We start from the raw sequence: 22,053 nt of genomic DNA, 5'->3' as shown, positions 1-22,053 counted from the left end.
GTGTTCTAGTCTCAGTGTCTGTAATGTGCATATCTCACTGGCTAATATGGCCCGCTTACGACTAGCCTACTGCACACAGTCAAGACATTAATGCAATATATTTTTTATGGTGGAAAAGGGAGAGGGGTAAAGAGGAAGATCGAGCAGGAGGGGGAGTATTTGTTAGTGACTGAGCAAGGTCCTGGCTATGCCCACTATACTAGTATCGCCATCCAGGCCCTGGTAATAGGATGGTACTGATACTACACCCTGTGTGCCAGCCTGCCAGCTCTGCCTTTAATCCAAGACCCTGCCTCAGACCCTGCCTCAGACCCTGCAAACATACATACTGGGGCTCTATCCACATCTGAAAAGAGGTCATTTAAATCAATATTTTGGATTTTCGTCACTGTCACATAATGAGCAGGAGGCCTGCCATGGAGAATGAGAGAAATATAATCATGTTGAATTCTGGGGCCATGAATTACCCAACACCGAACAATGAGTGAAGCTTTACTGCATCCATACACTGTACACCAGGGGGTGAACACTGGATGTACAGAGCTGAGGTAGTAATTAATGAAGTCGATGCCTTTCTTCACCAGCGGATGGCAGTAGTCACACACCACACAGCGAGCCTCTCATCCCCTCTTTGACTAAGCACCTCTAGCTGATCAAGGGCATGTTACTAATGGGAAATCTTCCCCATCAACCCATTGTTTGTGTGTGTACTGTGTATACCCTCAATTCACCCTAAAGTTGGTTGTTTTAACTCAAGGGATGAAATATTACATGACAATAACAAGAATAAAACCAGAGTTGCTGCTGTAGGTTGACTCTCTTTCTCTTTCTCTCTCAGGGCTTTGTGAAAAAACTAGATGAGTTTATCTGCTGGCTGAGGGAAGCCCTGGAGACCACAGAGAACTGGACGCCACCCAAAGCTGAAATGGACAGCCTCAAGCTCTACCTGGAGACACACCTGGTGACACACACACACACTGTCACACACACTGTCTCTCTCCCTCTCTCATGCGCTCACATGCAACAACGTGCACAGTTCATAACTGCATATGAATACAAACAAAGAGACGTGCTGCTTCCTGACAAGTCCTCACACTCTCAACAGCAAACATATGTGCAAGTGCACACAAACACATACACACATGCGCAAACAGACAGACAGACACACACACACACACGTACACACACTTTGCATACATCCAGAGAGACCAGCCAATATGCCTCTGCATAGCTCCCTGCTGAGTGCATCTCTGCATAATTATATAGGTATATAAACATGTGTATACTCTGTTCTTCATGCCAACAACACTAACACCCAGTACACATGCATTTGTATTTTATCCCTAATCTTGTACAAAACTCTCTGTGTATATATACTGTATATTTCTATCAGTATCAGAGGTTTGTTGTGGAACAGGCAGCCAAGTTTATCATCTTGATGGAAGGAAGATGTAGTAATGTTTTATTGGGAAGGGCTTCACATGTTAGTATTGATTGAGACGGGCCCTGCTAGGCACACTTGTTTTCCTCAGTCACCCCCTGCTCCAGGGGAGGGGAGTGGAGGGGAGCTGCTCCCAATTCGATGTTTGGTCTTAGGCTGCAGCTGGCACGTAGCATTGGGGGTGGAGGGAGGTTGAATGAGTCTAGCTTAGCGAGGCGGCGAGCTGCGCTTCTTTCCGGTGCCCCTGTGAGAGTGGTAACGAGATGTCTGTGAGCCCGGGCCGAGCAGGCTCCTCTTTCCGGTGCCCCTGTGAGAGCGGTAACGAGATGTCTGTGAGCCCGGGCCGAGCAGGCACCTCTTTCCGGTGCCCCTGTGAGAGCGGTACGAGATGTCTGTGAGCCCGGGCCGAGCAGGCGCCTCTTTCCGGTGCCCCTGTGAGAGCGGTAGAGAGATGTCTGTGAGCCCGGGCCGAGAGCCCCGGGCGAGATGTCGAGCAGACACCTCTTTCCGGTGCCCCTGTGAGAGCGGTAGAGAGATGTCTGTGAGCCCGGGCCGAGCAGGCGCCTCTTTCCGGTGCCCCTGTGAGAGCGGTAGAGAGATGTCTGTGAGAGATGTCTGTGAGCCCGGGCCGAGCAGGCGCCTCTTTCCGGTGCCCCTGTGAGAGCGGTAACGAGATGTCTGTGAGCCCGGGCCGAGCAGGCGGTGCCCCTGAGAGCGGTAGAGAGATGTCTTCCGGTGCCCCTGTGAGAGCGGTAAGAGATGTCTGTGAGCCCGGGCCGAGCAGGCGCCTCTTTCCGGTGCCCCTGTGAGAGCGGTAGAGAGATGTCTGTGAGCCCGGGCCGAGCAGGCGCCTCTTCCGGTGCCCCTGTGAGAGCGGTGGTAGAGCGGTAGAGAGATGTCTGTGAGCCCGGGCCGAGCAGGCGCCTCTTTCCGGTGCCCCTGTGAGAGCGGTAGAGAGATGTCTGTGAGCCCGGGCCGAGCAGGCGCCTCTTTCCGGTGCCCCGGTAGAGAGATGTGAGCCCGGGCCGAGCAGGCGCCTCTTTCCGGTGGTGAACGGTAGAGAGATGTCTGTGAGCCCGGGCCGAGCAGGCGGTGCCCCTGTGAGAGCGGTAGAGAGATGTCTGTGAGCCCGGGCCGAGCAGGCGCCTCTTTCCGGTGCCCCTGTGAGAGCGGTAGAGAGATGTCTGTGAGCCCGGGCCGAGCAGGCGCCTCTTTCCGGTGCCCCTGTGAGAGCGGTAACGAGATGTCTGTGAGCCCGGGCCGAGCAGGCACCTCTTTCCGGTGCCCCTGTGAGAGCGGTAACGAGATGTCTGTGAGCCCGGGCCGAGCAGGCGCCTCTTTCCGGTGCCCCTGTGAGAGCGGTAACGAGATGTCTGTGAGCCTGGGCCGAGCAGGCGCCTCTTTCCGGTGCCCCTGTGAGAGCGGTAACGAGATGTCTGTGAGCCCGGGCCGAGCAGGCACCTCTTTCCGGTGCCCCTGTGAGAGCGGTAACGAGATGTCTGTGAGCCCGGGCCGAGCAGGCGCCTCTTTCCGGTGCCCCTGTGAGAGCGGTAACGAGATGTCTGTGAGCCTGGGCCGAGCAGGCGCCTCTTTCCGGTGCCCCTGTGAGAGCGGTAACGAGAGATGTCTGTGAGCCCGGGCCGAGCAGGCACCTCTTTAGAAGGCATTGAGAGATGGTGTGAAATGAAACGGCTATTGATTGAGCTTGATGGCCGATCCAGCTCTTTAAATCACATTAACGACACCACTCTGCAATGGTGGCAAATGAACAGTCAGGAGGCCCATAGTTAGAGAGAGAGAGGGGTGGGTGGGGGAAGGGGGGGACACTCGCCAGTGGGTGTCAAACCCCTTAATACACAGACAGAATACACAGGAAGTTAGATACAGCCCCCTTCTCTCTCTCTCTTTCTCCCTTTCTCTCAAGCATCACTTTTGTAAAAAAGTGCTATTGGATAATCATTATTACAAAGGCCCTACTGATTAAATTAAATACAATTGCAGCCGGCTGCTTTGAAATTGGTATTTCAATGTCAGATCTCAATGTCATCCCATTTAGTTATACGATACGCTACTCAGAAATATGGTAATGCCAACACAAAAAATTATCTGATCAAATAGAATTGGAGATAAAATGCCTTGCAGGTCACTTTTTAGTCTGTTATTATTATGACAGTAGCCAGGTATCTCCACCTCTGGCTTGAGTGAGCCAATACTTTTCCTACCTTAGCCTTCCTACCTCCCAGCTCACCTCTAACCTCTTTAATGTTGTGTGTTTGTGTGTGAACCTCCTCCCCGTGGGTTGGTTCTTCCCTCTCTCCCTCTGTCCTTCCCTCTGTTTCAGTGAGATGACGTCCCTGCCCTGTCTGTCTGTATGTGTGATGTGATGTGGGGATGACAGTCCTCTCACCTGAGCCTGAGAGGAGCGAGGGGCTCCAAATCCAGGAACTGTATACTGTAGCACAGTGGTTGGCCCGCGAGGGATTTCTTTTGGCCATTTTTGCAATGTTTTTAAAAAGACTCAAATCAGTTAAGCATAAAATAAGTTTAATTTAGGAAATCTGTTCCCAAGTATTCCCACAGAAAAAAGAGACGTCATCGTGTATCAATGTAATGAAGGTATGAAATTCTAGTTCTTTTCAAATACAATCTATTTTTGAGCTTAGTTGTGGTCAGTTTGAAGTATACAAACTATTATAATTATTTTCCGGCTCCCCAAAAAAACAACCCGTGAATTAATCTACTCGCCTATCCCTGCTGTTGTACATCTAGAGGTGTCAAATTGGTGACAACCCTCCTGCCCCCATCTTAATCCACTCAGAGCCTTGCAGTGTGCATCCCAAATGGCACCTTATTCCCTATATGATGCACTACTTTTGAATGGTGCACCTTTTTTTTTATAATAGCCTTTATTTTGACCGGGAGTCGTGCTGAGACCAAGGTCTCTTTTACAGATGAGCCCTGTATCAAACATCACTATACACATCAATACACGAAAAGCGAAACACAATCCTATAAAACTAACGCCAACTCCAATTTTAGAGAGTTTTGGAGATTATTCCACAAGTAAGGTGCAAAAAAACTAAAATCAGATTGACCTAATTCAGCATTTCTCAAATGCCACATTTCAAAGTGTTTAAGGTTACGTTTAGCCATTAACTCCAGATTAAGGTTAGGGTTAAATTTAGGCATTGAGTCCAAAATATTAAGGTTAGCCATTAACTCTGAATGGTTTGGGACAGGCTTACTTTCAAAAGTAGTGCACTATATAGGGGATATGGCAAACTATATAAGGAATAGGGTACCATTTCACACAGAGCCATGCTATGAGTGTGAACAACTACATTTTGGCTGTTCCTGGATCAGCGTTAGAGTGAGTCACCGAGGGCATCTTCTAGTTACTTATTGAGCTAGGTGTCCCATTCCCCTTCATCCATTCTGCCCAGTGAAGTAGAGCCATGCCTCGTTCAGTACTCCTCTACTTGCTCTCGGCGGCAGGCCGTCAGAAGCATTTAGCCAATGCTGTGTTGTCATGGCACACCTTCAGCGCGCTGGTCAGATCAGACCGGGTCCTAATCGCCAGCAACAGGCCGGCCCAAGATCTAAGGAGATGACAATCTAAGGTGAAGATGACTCCAAGCACCTCAATGCATCACTCCCCTGGGATTCCTCAGCCCCCCCCTTCCCTCTTTATTCACCCTCCACCCCCCAACCACTCATAACATCTTCAACAGCATATCCCATCCCCCTCCTCCAGGTCCCTGTTCTCTCACTCTTTTATATATACAGTGCATTCGGGAAAGTATTCAGACCCCTTGACTTTTTCTTCATCAATCTACACACAATACCCCATACCCCATAATGGCAAAGCCAAAACAGCTTTTCAGAAATGTTTGCAAATGTTTGTTTTTTTACTTTACAAAAAAATATCACATTTACATAAGTATCATATCCTTTACTCAGCACTTTGTTGACGCACCTTTAGCTACGATTACAGCCTCACGTCTTCTTGGGTATGACGTTACAAGCTTGGCACATTTGGGTAGTCATTTGGGTAGTCCTCCCATTCTTCTCTGCAGATCCTCCCAAGCTCTGTAAGGTTGGATGGGGAGCATTGCTGCACAGCTATTTTCAGGTCTCTCCAGAGATCGGATTCAAGTCTGGGCTCTGGCTGGGCCACTCAAGGACATTCAGAGACATATTCCAAATCAGACCAGAGGACATATTTCCACCGGTATAATGTCCATTGCTTGTTTCTTGGCCCAAGCAAGTCTCTTCTTCTTATTGGTGTCCTTTAGTAGTGGTTTCTTTGCAGCAATTTGACCATGAAGGCCTGATTCACGGAGTCTCCTCTGAACAGTTCATGTTGAGATGTGTCTGTTACTCGAACATTTATTTGGGCTGCAATCTGAGGTGCTGTTAACTCTAATGAACTTATCCTCTGCAGCAGAGGTAACTCTGGGTCTTCCTTTCCTGTGGCAGTCCTCACGAGAGCCAGTTTCATCATAGCGCTTGGTGGTTTTTGCGACTGCACTTGAAGAAACTTTCAGGATTGACTGACCTTCATGTTTTAAAGTAATGATGGACTGTCATATCTCTTTGCTTATTTGAGCTGTTCTTGCCATAATATAGACTTGGTCTTTTACCAAATAGGGCTATCTTCTGTATACCACCCCTACCTTGTCACAACACAACGGATTGGCTCAAACGCATTAAGAAGAAATTCCACAACTTAACTTTTAACAAGGCACACCTGTTAATTGAAATGAATTCCAGGTGATTACCTAATGAAGCTGGTTGAGAGATACTTTGAAGAATCTCAAATATAAAATATATTTTGATTTGTTTAATACTTTTTTTTGGTTGGTTACTACATGATTCCACATGTGTTATTTCATAGTTTTTACGTCTTCACTATTCTACAATGTAGAAAATAGTAAAAATAAAGAAAAACCCTGGAATGAGTAGTAGGTGTGTCCAAACTTTTGACTGGTACTGTATACACAGTATACATATTATCTCTCTCTGAATGTGAATCATCCCTTTAAATAAAACAACTCAGTAGCCTACGTTGGATTTCTGTATGTTGGATTTCTGTATGTTGGATTTCTGTATGTTGGATTTCTGTATGTTGGATTTCTGTATATTGGATTTCTGTATGTTGGATTTCTGTATGTTGGATTTCTGTACGTTGGATTTCTGTATATTGGATTTCTGTATGTTGGATTTCTGTATGTTGGATAGTTTTTTACAGATACAGATCTTTACTGTCCCAATATTTCAGGTTAGATGGTAAAGATACTGTAGAGGGAAGTGGAGAGGGATGTGATGTAATAAGTAGAGTGTAGCACAGCTTGAGGAATTATGAAGGTTGCTTGGAGGTTGTGTCAGATGTTTGTATGATGTGGGGACTGGGACTTTTTTGTTGTTGTTGTGATGTTCAGAGAGAGAGAGACTCAACCAAATCATAAGAAAATAAAAATATCATTACTTGACACATTGGCAAGAATCAACAAAAAATAGAGCAAACTAGAATGCTATTTGGCCCTAAACAGAGAGTACACAGTGGCAGAATACCTATCCACTGTGACAGAACCAACATGAAGGAAAGCTTTGACTATGTACAGAGTCAGTGAGCATAGCCTTGCTATTGAGTAAGGTCGACGTAGGCAGACCTGGCTCTCGAGAAGACAGGCTACGTGCACACTGCCCACAAAATTAGGTGGAAACTGAGCTGCACTTCCTAACCAAATGTATGACCATATTAGAAACACATATATCCCTCAGATTACACAGACCCACAAAGATGTAGGAAAAAAATATCACATATCTATTGGGTGAAATTGCAGGGTGCCATCACCGCAGCCATATTTGTGACCTGTTGTCACAAGAAAAGGGCAACCAGTGAAGAACAAACACCATTGTAAATATAACCCAGATTTATGTTTATTTATTTTCCCAGAGCTTCAAGTTGAACGTTGGCAGTCACTGCTCCCTGAAAGACTGTGTTAATGTTTTGTGTCTGTGTTGCAGAGCTTCAAGATGAACGTGGACAGTCACTGCTCCCTGAAAGACTGTGTTAATGTTTTGTGTCTGTGTTGCAGAGCTTCAAGATGAACGTGGACAGTCACTGCTCCCTGAAAGACTGTGTTAATGTTTTGTGTCTGTGTTGCAGAGTTTCAAGATGAACGTGGACAGTCACTGCTCCCTGAAAGACTGTGTTAATGTTTTGTGTCTGTGTTGCAGAGCTTCAAGTTGAACGTGGACAGTCACTGCTCCCTGAAAGACTGTGTTAATGTTTTGTGTCTGTGTTGCAGAGTTTCAAGATGAACGTGGACAGTCACTGCTCCCTGAAAGACTGTGTTAATGTTTTGTGTCTGTGTTGCAGAGTTTCAAGATGAACGTGGACAGTCACTGCTCCCTGAAACACTGTGTTAATGTTTTGTGTCTGTGTTGCAGAGCTTCAAGATGAACGTGGACAGTCACTGCTCCCTGAAACACTGTGTTAATGTTTTGTGTCTGTGTTGCAGAGTTTCAAGATGAACGTGGACAGTCACTGCTCCCTGAAACACTGTGTTAATGTTTTGTGTCTGTGTTGCAGAGTTTCAAGATGAACGTGGACAGTCACTGCTCCCTGAAAGACTGTGTAGTGGAGGAAGGCAGGCAGCTGCTGGAAATCATCCTCTCCCACAGTACGGCTCTCACTGCTCGCAACCCTCTCATTTATTATTAATGTTTATATTAACATACTGACCTTCAGAATGTATACATCTTAAAGTAACCACTTCTCAAGCAAGGGGGAAGAAACTGCTTTTTCCAACATACATTACCAATGGTATTCTATCTGCAATGGATTGTGAGTTCGGACAGGCTGGGAGTGGTTGGTGCTTGTGACTGGGTCGAGAAAAGATAGAGGAGAGGTGGAAAGAGGAGAGGGAGCGCAGCGCAGCACTGTGTATTTGAAGCGAGCGAGTAGGAGAGAGAAAAAGTGAGGGAGGGAGGCGCTGTATATAATATTAATTTTGTGGGCGCTTATATTTGATTTGTCCTACTTAACACATGTACAAGTTTGTATAATACACGTGTGAATTGGAAATGTGGTTTATTTTCATATTCCAACTCCCCGAGACACCCTCGGAGAGTGGGGTCACGGCCAGGGTCATGATGAGGGAGTAAGAGCGATAGAAAAAGAGAGGGAGCGATTGAGGGAGGTGCTGTGTTTATGAAGATAGGTGGAATTAGAAACAGCAGGGCCTGAGTTAGAGGCCATCTTCCAGACGTTTTCTCCCCTCTGCTGGGCCGATTATTCACCTAAAGCTTCCAGCCAGTCAGCCAGCCAGCCAGCAAATCTATCCCCTTACTTCCTGCACTGCAGACACTAATACCTGGTTTCCTAGCAACTCTGCAGATCACTCATGATCATTCCACAGGTATGAGCGGTGTGTGACATTGTTGAGCAGCCAGTCACTAGATAGATAGTGTGTGTGCGTGCGTGGATTACAGGGTCACATTCTGCCTTGGCTCATTCATCTTGATTTGATCACTTTGTTCAAACAGGATTTGTGTGAATCATGGCTGCTGGGACAGTGTCCTGCTGGTAGAGAGACAGACAGGGCTGGAGGAACACTGATGGTTCTGCAGATGGACGCAGTGTGTTGTGGGAGGGATTTAACTCTAAACCAGCTACTCATCACATGCAGCACACATACTGGTGTGTTCATATACTGTACATTAGTTGGCATACTGTATGACAGATCACATACGCATCTGTGTTCAGGTTAGAGAGAGCAAAGTGGACCACTGAAGAATTCGTGATCATATCAAATAAAGAGCAATTACTTCACTCACATTTAAAAGACTAATAAACATGGTACAGGTATATAATAATTATAATAATAATAATAATGATAAAAGAGTTTAGCATAATAAAATGATAAATACCAGTACATCAGTGAAGGAAGGATTATAGGAGGGTGGGTGGGTCAGAATGAAAGTAAGTTCAAAGGTAGTGGCTAATCCAGACTCTTACTCTCTCTCTATTGTCTATCATTATAGGCCTGAGGGACATGCTCCAGATGGTCGTACACCAGTGGCAGCAACTCCAGAGGCAGATCCGCCGCCAGCACAGCTGGATGCTGCGGACTCTGGACGCCATCAAAGCCCACATCCTGGCCACTGAGGCCGAGGCCTCTCAGGAGGCAGAGACCACGGGCCCGCTGGCCAGCCCAAAGGTAAACTATCCACACAGACTACATTTCCTTATATCCCCCCATATCCAACCGCCCGCCCGCCCGTGTCTGTCCTCCTGCCGACCCGCGTGCCTGTCCTCCTGTCACTGACTGAAGTCCACCCCCTCTCCTCTCCGTCTCCTTTCCTCTCCCTCTCGCCCGGGGCTATCCAGTGCACGCTCAGCAAAATAAACAAACAGAAGGGGACATGGGAAGGGGTTGGTGCTATTAGCATAAGAAACAGCTAAAGTAAAGCTTCCCAGTTAGACGTTACTGGGGGTGAAGGGGGACACACGTAGATGTGCATGATGTGAATATTACATATTTCATAAATAAACTCTAAAGCAATGGTGGTGGCTGCATGAATCATTTGAGAAGTCAAAATGCAGCAAACACACACAGGAACAATAGACAAAACTCACACACATATTTGTAGCTCAAAATGTGTGAAACCCACTTTGTTCTTTGCATTTAATGTGTAATTACCAGCATTGTCATTCTAGGTTACGATTGCTCATTGTTTAATTGCCAATTGTGATTTAGTAATTTATATTCCGATCTGACTTCAGTGGATGGAGGCATCCTTTCCACTTACCCAGAGAGACCCAGGCAGAGAGAGACAAAAGTATTTGTGTTTGTGCATCAAAAGGATATGAGCAGCCGTGTCAGAGCATCAGCACAGCTCGGCAGGATTTCCCAGGGGGCCGTGCAATGTGGAGGCACAATCTTCACAGCGCCGCACCTCGCCCTTCCTTCTACTGACCATAATCTCTTCTGTTTCATCTGAACCAAATTAGAAACTCAATCCCTTTTCCTTTCCTCTCCTCTCCTCGCATCCCTCTTTTCACGTTGTAGGCAACAACATAAATAATCCTGCTGCTTTTAAATTGTTTTGTTGCAATTAGAAATCACCACAATCAGTGTGATCAGTCAGCTCTGACATCCATTAGCTGCTTGGTTGCAGCAAATTAACACAGAGACGAGCCAGTGATTCATTATCTCATAGCTGTTAATGAAGATCAGATGCATTGCCTAATTAGAGGGTGGCTGTTGTGGTGGGGGTAAGGTCAGGGAAGGAGCTACAAATCTCCTCTCAGCACTGAGTATTTAGACCCGTCCTGACTCTCTGACGCGGGAGCACGGGGTTGGGTAAATTTGATAGGACGATGTTGACAGGGGAGAGATGAGAGGTGTCATCTTCTGATCTGAGGGATGGATGACGGGGTTGATGTCATCCAAACCATGGGATGATAAGTCACAGGTCTGGTCCAGGTTGTGTTTGTTGTTCATCCATCAGGTGCTATGACGAGTCATTGTCAATGTAGGAGGTTTGTCCAAGGTTATTTTAATGTGTGTGTGCTGCAGAGATGTTAGCTTGTTATAACGGTGAGCTTGTGTACCTAATAACACCCATATACTTTATACTTTACAACTTATACTTTACAGCTTTACATGTTGGGAATTCATTGTTAAAACCAACATCAAATTGTTATGATTTAGAACAATGACAATATTTATTTCCAGTGTCCCATAAATGTTTTATGTGTCTAAAACCACAGATGCTGTTTGAGGTCATTAATTTACAGTGTAAATGTAAAAATGATAGATGGAAGAGCAATGCAACATGTCACGAGACACAAACGTTGCCTCCATTAAGGTGTGTGTAAAGCAAGGCGCGTCTCTCCTGGCGCCCATACCGGTTTGTTGTTATTGCGGAGAGCATATGCTCCTGCCGTTGTCTCTCCGTGTTGATGTTCCCGAATCTCAATCATTTTCCATGGGACCATAAAGTTTTTAACATTTTGAACATGGCTAGATGCTGGTCAAATGGTAATCCGGAGGGAACCTTGTCTTATTCCCCTCTAATTCAATTGTTGGGGAAGATCAGACAGAGACGCTTCAGTCTCAAAAACAGCGCTGCACCCCTGGCAATAATGGTGTCTTTCCACGAAAATAATGCCTTTTGCATCCATTTGATAGCTCTATATTTTTTGTGTGTATATTACCCCTTTTTCTTCCCAATTTCAATTCTGTTTCATCGCTGTAACTCCCCAACGGGCTCGGGAGGTGAAGGTCGAGTCATGCATCCTCCAAAACATGACCCACCAAGCCGCACTTCTTAACACCCTCTCGCTTTACCTGGAAGCCAGCCGCAGCAATGTGTCGGAGGAAACACTGTTCAACTGACGACCGAAGTCAGCCTGCAGGCGCCTGGTCCCCCACAAGGAGTCACTAGGCACATTTCGGCAGTCTTGATACAAAATGTTGAACAGTAACACCATGGTTCATTGGATCAGTCTAGAACTTTGCACATATACTGCTTCCATCTAGGGGACAAAATCTAAATTGCACCTGGGCTGGTATAATACGTTATGGCCTTTCTCTTGCATTTCAAAGATGATGGTACAAAACAATATCAGTGTTATATTCTCCTACATTCCTTTCACATTTCCACAAACTTCTAAAAAAGTGTGTCCTTTTAAAAATTAAAAAAAGTGTTTCCTTTCAAATGGTACCAAGAATATGCATATCCTAGCTTCAGGGCCTGAGCCTTAAGAGGTAAAAAATGACCCTCCACTATGTTTAACAGCAGAGAAAACCACCTAAAATATATTTTTTCGACTTGACATTTTTATGACTCCTCCTAGTGACACCAACATTAGAAAAAGTGAAACATTGCCTTTGTCCATATTTCCATGAACTCTGTACACCACCAGGGTACAAAGATTGTCTTGGGGTCATTTTTGACCCAGCAGTTATAAAATAATTTACACATTACAAAAACCACAAAGACACACATATATATATATATATATATATATATATATATATATATATATATATATATATATATATATATATATATATATATATATATATATACATACACACACACACACACAATAAGACATTGAGATTGTGTGCTACTGATTGAACTCAGACAAGACTAAAACTGTATTGTGCATGTGCAGTATCTCCCCTCCACGACCCCACACATGACTCAAGTTCACAGACAAAATAAAAAAGAATTTCAGACAAAATAATCATTTCTTGAAAGCATTGTTTACTAATGGGGAATGCAGTCAGAGGCTATAAGGGTGCTACAGATGACAGTCCCCCCAGTTCTCTCTTTGCTGAAGCCATGAGTGCACATTTCAGTGCCCAACAGGTCGTAGGTCTGATTTTTTTTCAGATGTCCAGGAGGAACAAGAGAACATTGATTTAGAAGAGGAGGTATCTGAAGAAGAATATGGGGAAGAATACAACCCAGAGCACGATGCATCATCTTCAGATGAAGAAGAATACAACCCAGAGCACGATGCATCGTCTTCAGATGAAGAAGAATACGACCCAGAGCACGATGCATCATCTACAGATGAAGAAGAACACAACCCAGAGCACGATGCATCATCTTCAGATGAAGAAGTATACAACCCAGAGCACGATGCATCATCTACAGATGAAGAAGAATACAACCCAGAGCACGATGCATCATCTTCAGATGAAGAAGAATACAACCCAGAGCACGATGCATCATCTACAGATGAAGAAGAATTACAACCCAGAGCACGATGCATCATCTTCAGATGAAGAAGAACACAACCCAGAGCACGATGCATCATCTTCAGATGAAGAAGAATACAACCCAGAGCACGATGCATCATCTACAGATGAAGAAGAATACAACCCAGAGCACGATGCATCATCTTCAGATGAAGAAGAATTACAACCCAGAGCACGATGCATCATCTACAGATGAAGAAGAATACAACCCAGAGCACGATGCATCGTCTTCAGATGAAGAAGAATACAACCCAGAGCACGATGCATCATCTACAGATGAAGAAGAATACAACCCAGAGCACGATGCATCGTCTTCAGATGAAGAAGAATACAACCCAGAGCACTATGCATCATCATCAGATGAAGAAGAATACAACCCAGAGCACGATGCATCGTCTTCAGATGAAGAAGAATACAACCCAGAGCACGATGCATCATCTTCAGATGAAGAAGAATACAACCCAGAGCACGATGCATCATCTACAGATGAAGAAGAATACAACCCAGAGCACGATGCATCATCTTCAGATGAAGAAGAATACAACCCAGAGCACGATGCATCATCTTCAGATGAAGAAGAACACAACCCAGAGCACGATGCATCATCTTCAGATGAAGAAGAATACAACCCAGAGCACGATTCATCATCTACAGATGAAGAAGAATACAACCCAGAGCACGATGCATCATCTTCAGATGAAGAAGAATTACAACCCAGAGCACGATGCATCATCTACAGATGAAGAAGAATACAACCCAGAGCACGATGCATCATCTTCAGATGAAGAAGAATACAACCCAGAGCACGATGCATCATCTACAGATGAAGAAGAATACAACCCAGAGCACGATGCATCATCTTCAGATGAAGAAGAATACAACCCAGAGCACTTCAGATGCATCATGCATCATCTACAGATGAAGAAGAATACAACCCAGAGCACGATGCATCGTCTTCAGATGAAGAAGAATACAACCCAGAGCACGATGCATCATCTTCAGATGAAGAAGAATACAACCCAGAGCACGATGCATCATCTACAGATGAAGAAGAATACAACCCAGAGCACGATGCATCATCTTCAGATGAAGAAGAATACAACCCAGAGCACGATGCATCATCTTCAGTTGAAGAAGAATACAACCCAGAGCACGATGCATCATCTACAGATGAAGAAGAATTACCCCAAACTGAAAGAGATTTTGGTCAAAGAACAGCAAAATAACATGGTCCTTGTCACCATATGACAACCAGGGCAGGATGGCAGCACACAATGTCATAAGGACGACCCCAGGGCCTACAAGACATGCAGTTGCCCATGCCCAGGACATTGCCTCAACATTCTACATGTTTATCAAACCAGCCATTGAAAAAATTATCCTGGAGATGACAAATTTGGAGGGTTTCCATTAATATGGAGACAACTGGAAAAGGATGGATGAGATTGACCTGCGTGCCTACATAGGGCTGCTAATCTTAGCGGATGTGTATAGGTCCCGAGGCGAGGTTACATGCACTCTCTGGGATGCATAGAGTAGAAGGGCGATTTCCCGTGCCACGATGCCACTGGAAGTCTTTCACACTTTCTCAAGAATGCTATGATTTGATAACCGTGTGTCAAGACCTGCAAGACGTGTGAGAGACAAACTGGCGGCCATAAGAGAGGTCTGGGAGAAGTGGGTTGAGAATCTGCCATACCTCTACAACCCTGGGCCTGAAGTAACAGTGGATGAGCAACTGGTTCCATTCAGAGGTACATTTTTATTTTCATATCTGTAATGTAAGTGATTTTCACTGATTGTTTTCTGTGACACTGATACTAATTACTGATAGTAATCTCTTTTGTCCTTTCCGGCAGTATATGCCCAGCAAGCCAGCAAAGTACGGCATCAAAATATGGGTGGCCTGTGATGCACAATCCAGCTACGCTTGGAAGATGCAAGTCTACACAGGGAAGCCAACCAGTGGAGGCCCGGAGAAGAAGCAGTGGATGTGGGTTGTGATTTATGTGACAGATGGACTCAGGGGGCACAATGCCACATGAGACAATTACTTCACCTCTTATGAACTCAGCCAGCAGCTCCTGAAGAGGAAGATCACCATGGTTGGCACAGTTAGAAAGAACAAGCCTGAGCTCCCCCCTGCACTCCTTGCAACAAGGGGGAGAGAGGACTTCTCATCAAAGTTTGCCTTCACCCCCACCACCACTCTAGTTTCTTACCTCCCAAAGAGGAACACAAATGTGGTCATCCTGAGTACACTGCACAAAACGGCTGAGATCAGGGATCGTGAGGACAGGAAGCCAGCCATCATCCTGGACTACAACCAGAAAGGAGGCGTGGACAACCTGGACAAGGTGATTGGAACTTACAGCTGCAGCAGGATGACTGGCCACTGGCCCATGGTCATCTTCCATAACATCATTGATGTGGCATCATACAATGCTTTTGTGATATGGAACAAAATCAACACTACCTGGATGGCTGATAAGCGGAACAAAAGGAGGGTGTTCCTGGGGCAGCTGGTAAAGGCACTTGTAACCCCACCTCTGCAGCGCTTGTGAAAGCTGTTCAGGGGGCTGAATCTTGTCCAGATCCACCTGAGGCTACAGCTGGTGCAGGCAAGAGGAGGAGACGCCAATTCTTCCCCCCAAAGAAGGACTGTAAAACAAATACTATGTGCTGCACATGTGAGAAATATATCTGCAAAGTCCGTGCACACACACTTTCTTACTGTCCTACATGTGCTAATTAGAGTTGATTGATTTATGTTCTTCACGTTTTCATGTATTTATTTTATTCTTATTGTTGTTGTTTATACACCTTGTGAGTGGGTGCAATGGTTAAAAAAATGTGAGGAGACTAGCATTTTGTAGTTAAATTCCTCCTTGTACAGTATTTAAGAATATATCACTATGTTGCCAAAAAGGTTCAAGACTGTTATTGTTTCCCTTCAATAAAATGCATTCAAAACTAGTTTTCTGCTACTTTCTAAGTGCTATCTCTTGCAAAAGAGATGCGGTAACTTTAGCAATAATAATAATAATAAACCTCTAGTAAAGAAAACAATTATGACAGGTGTGTTGTAATAAAAACGAGTGGTGTCCACTGATTAAATGCAGTCTTACTGCAGTGTGAAGAGGGAAAACCCAGATATTCACAAAGTTTGTGATGAATGACAGGTTGTTTCTTCATGCAAAATAGATTTGGAGTTTAAAAAACAATTAAGCTGCTTTACTTTAGGAGTTTAGTGAAGGCGAGTCATGTTTGACCCTTAGGACATGGGGAGTATGCAGAATGTTAAGACTACACAAGGGTTAAGAATGATGGAGGCCACTGTTCTTGGGGACCTTCGATGCTGCAGAAATGTTTGGGTATCCTTCTCCAGATCTGTGCCTCGACACAATCCTGTCTCGGAGCTCTACGGACAATTCCTTCGACCTCATGGCTTGGTTTTTGCTCTGACATGCACTGTTAACTGTGGGACGTTATACAGACAGGTGTGTGCCTTTCCAAATCATGTCCAATCAATTGCATTTACCACAGGTGGACTCCAATCAAGTTATAGAAACATCTCAATTATGATTAATGGAAACAGGATGCAACTGAGCTCAATTTCGAGTTTCATAGCAAAGGGTCTGAAAACTTATGCAAATAAGGTATTTCTGTTTGTTTTTTCTAAAAACCTGTTTTCGGTTCATTATGGGATATTGTGTGTAGATTGATTAGGAAAAACATTTATTTAATCAATTTTAGAATAACAACATTTGGAAAAAGAGAAGTGGTCTGTAATACTTTCTGAATGCACTGTACTGTAGGGAGTAGGCTGCCATTTGGATGCACCCCAGAACATTTGATATTCATGGTAACAAAAAAAGTTACATTTCTATACTTGGGAATGCCGGCTATATTGTTGTAGGGTTATGTTTCATTGCCAGCCACCAGAAGGATGCACAACTTAGGGAATCCAACCAATACACACACTCCCCATGTTATGTCCCAAAGCTTTACACAGAGTTATGGAAGAACATAGCCTATTCTGTACGTGATTCATGTAAACACAGTACATTTGAATTTCAGATAAGAGGAGATTACTTTTACAAGGGAACTTCTGTGTGTGTTCAGATTGCCTCTGTGATGTTAACATGGGTTATATATTATTGTGGAATCAAGTTAAAGCTATGTTCTAAATTACCCAGGCTTTGTCTCAAATGGCTCCCTATAGTGCACTACTTTTTATCAGAGCCCTATGGGCCCTGGTCAAAAGTAGTGCCCTATAAAGGGAATAGGGTGCCATTTGGGATGCAGCTCTACTCTTTAGTGGCGGTGGTGTGTGATGCGTCCCTCCCTGAGCCCTGGTGGTTTGGCCAGCAGAACATAACAGTGTAATATTTAGGAGCTGTCTGTCTGTCACATCACAGGGATTGCAGCAGTAGGCTCTGTCTCTGTGCCTCTGACTCTCTCACTCACAGTCTCTGTGGATGGCAGAACTGACAGGTGTTGACCACACACACAAACAAACATGCATGCATGGACTCGCACGCACGCCCACAAACACGTTCCAACGCATACGGGCCTAAGCGCACACACACGCGCAGGCACACACATTTTAATGTCCCTTGCTCTCATCCCCCGTGATTCTCCTTTCACCTCCTCATCATGCTCCAATGTTCATGCTATACATGACACAGCCACAGCACAGGCACAGCCACAGCACAGGCACAGGCAGGCACAGGCACAGGCACAGGCAGGCACAGGCACAGGGCACAGGCACAGCCACAGCACAGGCACAGCCACATCATCAATTCTCTCTCCATGACGGTTGTCATTCATGTTGATAAGCTAGCTGGTGATTCTCTCTGAGACAAAAATATTCTGCAATTTGAACAGTTTCAACATGGAAATACATTTGTGAAATTGTAGCATAATTGTTAGCTAACATCATTGACATTTACGGAAACTTTGGTGATGTGTGTTATTTGTCAAAAGTAGCATGCTTTAGATCTTGTGTCCGTTAATCCGTCCGCCAGTCCGTATATCTGTCAGTCTGTCTGTCTGTGACCAGAGTTGGAACGCACCATATCTCTCGAGAAGCAGGTGTGGATGGGCCCTTCCTTCCTCTCAGTAACCCCATCACTCTGCCAGTGATCCCTTCAGATTAGACCAGGTTTGTTTGGGCACGGGCGACACAAATCCAGTTAACCAGCTTGACGAAACAGCCCCAAGTCAGTGACCAAACGACACCCTGCACTCTGGGGATATTTGGGCACGTTACCATTACCATGCCTCCACCACATCACATTATAGCTTCATCAGAGTAGGTGTTGGGTATCCTACCCACCGTTTCCTCCATCACCCCCAGCGGTACAATATCTAGGTCCTCAGAGTGGGATTATTCAGGTCATCTGTGCCCTGCCAGGTGTCAGTGGCATATACTAATGCTAGCCTGGCTGCCTGTGTGTGTATGTATGTAAAAGCAGCAGGGCCTTATCTGCTGCTGCTCCCAGACAGCTTGTCTGCCCCAGGGCCCACATTTCACCCAGCCGGCCCTGCTGACTGCAGTGCAGTGGGGGAGAGACGTGGGAGGGAGGAGCAGGATGAGTGGGGGACAGGGGCAAGGAAAGGGGGGAGACAGGGCAGAGGTAGAGAGACCGGAGGGGGTGAGGGACCACCGTTGCCGTCATCATCATCAACCATTCTGTTCACTGGAAATACAGTATGTTAACAAGTGCTATGCCACACCAGAGATATGCCACACCACTACGCTGCATATGGAGCGGGTCTTAGGTATATCAAGGTTACAGCATGGTTATAACTGACCCCAGGTTATTGCTGCATGGTGAACATTTTATGAAAGGAAGTGTGGCACTCAAAAACAGGACAGGGACAGGTCTGGGGAGATGTTTCAGTCTGGGTAGACTGCTGCCTAACCCCTTCAGCCCCATGTTGATGAGCTGAGATTCTGGGTTTACCCGGCTTCATGACTGAACTTGTGTTGGGTGATGCAGTAGCGTTACCATTAGGTATTACTCTTTTTACTTTATATTATAGATTATAGTGCCTTGGTGAGTTAGTGAATTGTTGATATAGTCCCAAAATGTCCATGTAAAGCAAAGAATGAATGGGGCCATTGTGAGATTTTGAGTGAAAACCTCCTTCCATCAGCAAGGGCATTTTTTTTTTACCTTTATTTAACCAGGCAAGTCAGTTAAGAACGAATTCTTATTTTCAATGACGGCCTAGGAACAGTGGGTTAACTGCCCGTTCAGGGGCAGAACGACAGATTTGTACCTTGTCAGCTCGGGGGTTTGAACTTGCAACCTTCCGGTTACTAGTCCAACGCTCTAACCACTAGGCTACCCTGCCGCCCCATTGAAGATGAAACGTGGCTGGGTCTTTCAGCATGACAATGATCCCAAACACACCGCCCGGGCAACGAAGGAGTGGCTTCGTAAGAAGCATTTCAAGGTCTTGGAGTGGCCTAGCCAGTCTCCAGATCTCAACCCCATAGAAAATCTTTGGAGGGAGTTGAAAGTCCATGTTGCCCAGTCAGAAGTTGTGTGGTTGTGGTCAGAAGTTGTGCGGTTGTGTGGTCAGAAGTTGTGTGGTTAGAATTTGTTTGATTGTGTGGTTAGAAGTTGTGTGGTTGTGGTCAGAAGTTGTGTGTTTAGAAGTTGTGTGGTTGTGTGGTCAGAAATTGTTTGGTTGTGGTCAGAAGTTGTGTGGTCAGACGTTGTGTGGTTGTGTGGTCAGAAGTTGTGTGGTTAGAAGTTGTGTGGTTGTGTGGTCAGAAGTTGTGTGGTTGTGTGGTCAGAAGTTGTGTGGTTGTGTGGTCAGAAGTTGTGGTTGTGTGGTTAGAAGTTGTGTGGTTGTGTGGTCAGAAGTTGTGTGGTTAGAAGTTGTGTGGTTGTGTGGTTAGAAGTTGTGTGGTCAGAAGTTGTGGTTGTGTGGTCAGAAGTTGTGTGGTTAGAAGTTGTGTGATCAGAAGTTGTGTGGTTGTGGTCAGAAGTAGTGTGGTTAGAATTTGTTTGGTTGTGTGGTTAGAAGTTGTGTGGTCAGAAGTTGTGTGGTTGTGGTCAGAAGTTGTGTGGTCGGACGTTGTGTGGTTGTGTGGTTAGAAGTTGTGTGGATGTGTGGTCAGAAGTTGTGTGGTTGTATGGTCAGAAGTTGGGTGGTTAGAAGTTGTGTGGTTGTGTGGTTAGAAGTTGTGTGGTTAGAAGTTGTGTGGTTAGTTGTGTGAAGTTGTGTGGTTAGAAGTTGTGTGTTTGTGTGATCAGAAGTTGTGTGGTTAGAAGTTGTCTGTTGTGTGGTCAGAAGTTGTGTGGTTGGTTGTGTGGTCAAAAGTTGTGGTTGTATTTGTGTGGTCAGTAAAAGTTGTGTGGTTTTATGAAATGGTTAGTAGGCTAGGTGAAAGTTGTCTGTGGTCAATACTAATTGTGTGGTCAGTCAGAAGTTGTGTGGTTGTGGTCAGAAGTTGTGCGGTTGTGTGGTCAGAAGTTGTGTGGTTAGAAGTAGAAGAAGTTGTGTGTTTAGAAGTTGTGTGGTTGTGTGGTCAGAAATTGTGTGGTTGTGGTCAGAAGTTGTGTGGTCAGTTGTGTGGTCAGAAGTTGTGGTGGTTAGATTGTGTGGATCAGGATTTTGTGTGGTTGTGGTCAGAATAAACATCCAGTTGTGTCCATGTTGCCCAGTCAGAAGTTGTGTGGTTGTGGTCAGAAGTTGTGTTGGTTCAGAAGTTGTGTGGTTGTTTGGTTGTGTGGTTAGAAGTTGTGTGGTCAGAAATTGTGTGGTTGTGTGGTCAGAAGTTGTGTGGTCAGAAGTTGTGTGGTTGTGTGGTTGTGTGGTTAGAAGTTGTGGTTGTGTGTGTGGTCAGAAGTTGTGTGGTTGTGTGGTAGTTGTGTGGTCAGAAGTTGGTGTGGTTAGTGTGAGTTGTGTGGTTGTTGTAGTGTGGTTAGAATTTGTTTGGTTGTGTGGTTAGAAGTTGTGTGGTGAGTTGTGTGGTTGTGGTCAGAAGTTGTGTGGTCGGACGTTGTGTGGTTGTGTGGTTAGAAGTTGTGTGATGTGTGGTCAGAAGTTGTGTGGTTGTATGGTCAGAAGTTGGGTGGTTAGAAGTTGTGTGGTTGTGTGGTTAGAAGTTGTGTGGTTAGAAGTTGTGTGATCAGAAGTTGTGTGGTTAGAAGTTGTGTGATCAGAAGTTGTGTGGTTAGAAGTTGTGTGTTTGTGTGGTCAGAAGTTGTGTGGTTTTATTGTTAGAAGTTGTCTGGTTGTGTGGTCAGAAGTTGTGTGGTTAGAAGTTGTGTGGTTGTGTGGTCAAAAGTTGTATGGTTGTATTCAGTAGTTGAGAGGTCAGTAGTTGTGGTCACTAGATATGGTAAACAGTTGTGTTATTGCGGTCAGAAGCTGTGTGATTGTTGAAATGGATCTGTGGGATTTACTAAAAATAGTAGGCTAGGTGAAATGTTTAAAGGAGGACATTGTGTTGTAGTCAATACTAATGTAGCAGCGCTGTCTCTATGGGTTGAAATTGAGATAGTGAATAAACATCTAGTAGTCCCAGCCATCCCCTTCACCCCTTTTCTACCTGTGTAGCCTAGTTGTCTATTTCAGAAATTAATTTGGTAGTCTAATCTAGTACAATTTCTTATAAAGGAAAACATGTCCCATTCATTCTGCTTCTAAATGTGAATGAAGCCTCAATCTGAACCTCGCTCCTCAGGACTCACTGTATGTCTGCGTCTGAAATGGCACCCTATTTCCTATATACAGTAGTGCACTACTGATCAAAAGTAGTGCACTATATAGGGAATAGGGTGCCATTTCAGATGT

At 45.1% G+C, this 22,053-nt stretch overlaps 1 protein-coding gene across 1 annotated transcript in view; it reads left to right on the top strand.

Moving 5' to 3' along the window:
• LOC112256836 (A-kinase anchor protein 6-like) overlaps positions 1–22,053 on the top strand; it is a 234,614-nt gene that overhangs the window by 109,475 nt on the left and 103,086 nt on the right. Inside the window, exons 5-7 of the mRNA XM_024430376.2 lie at positions 839–961; positions 8,040–8,130; positions 9,494–9,669. Of these exons, the coding sequence (XP_024286144.1) occupies positions 839–961; positions 8,040–8,130; positions 9,494–9,669 (390 nt within the window). The remainder of the gene's footprint in view (positions 1–838; positions 962–8,039; positions 8,131–9,493; positions 9,670–22,053) is intronic.

This window comes from Oncorhynchus tshawytscha, linkage group LG08, assembly GCF_018296145.1.
Source record: "Oncorhynchus tshawytscha isolate Ot180627B linkage group LG08, Otsh_v2.0, whole genome shotgun sequence".
Taxonomy (NCBI): domain Eukaryota; kingdom Metazoa; phylum Chordata; class Actinopteri; order Salmoniformes; family Salmonidae; genus Oncorhynchus; species Oncorhynchus tshawytscha.
This window is presented reverse-complemented; position numbering and strand designations above follow the sequence as displayed.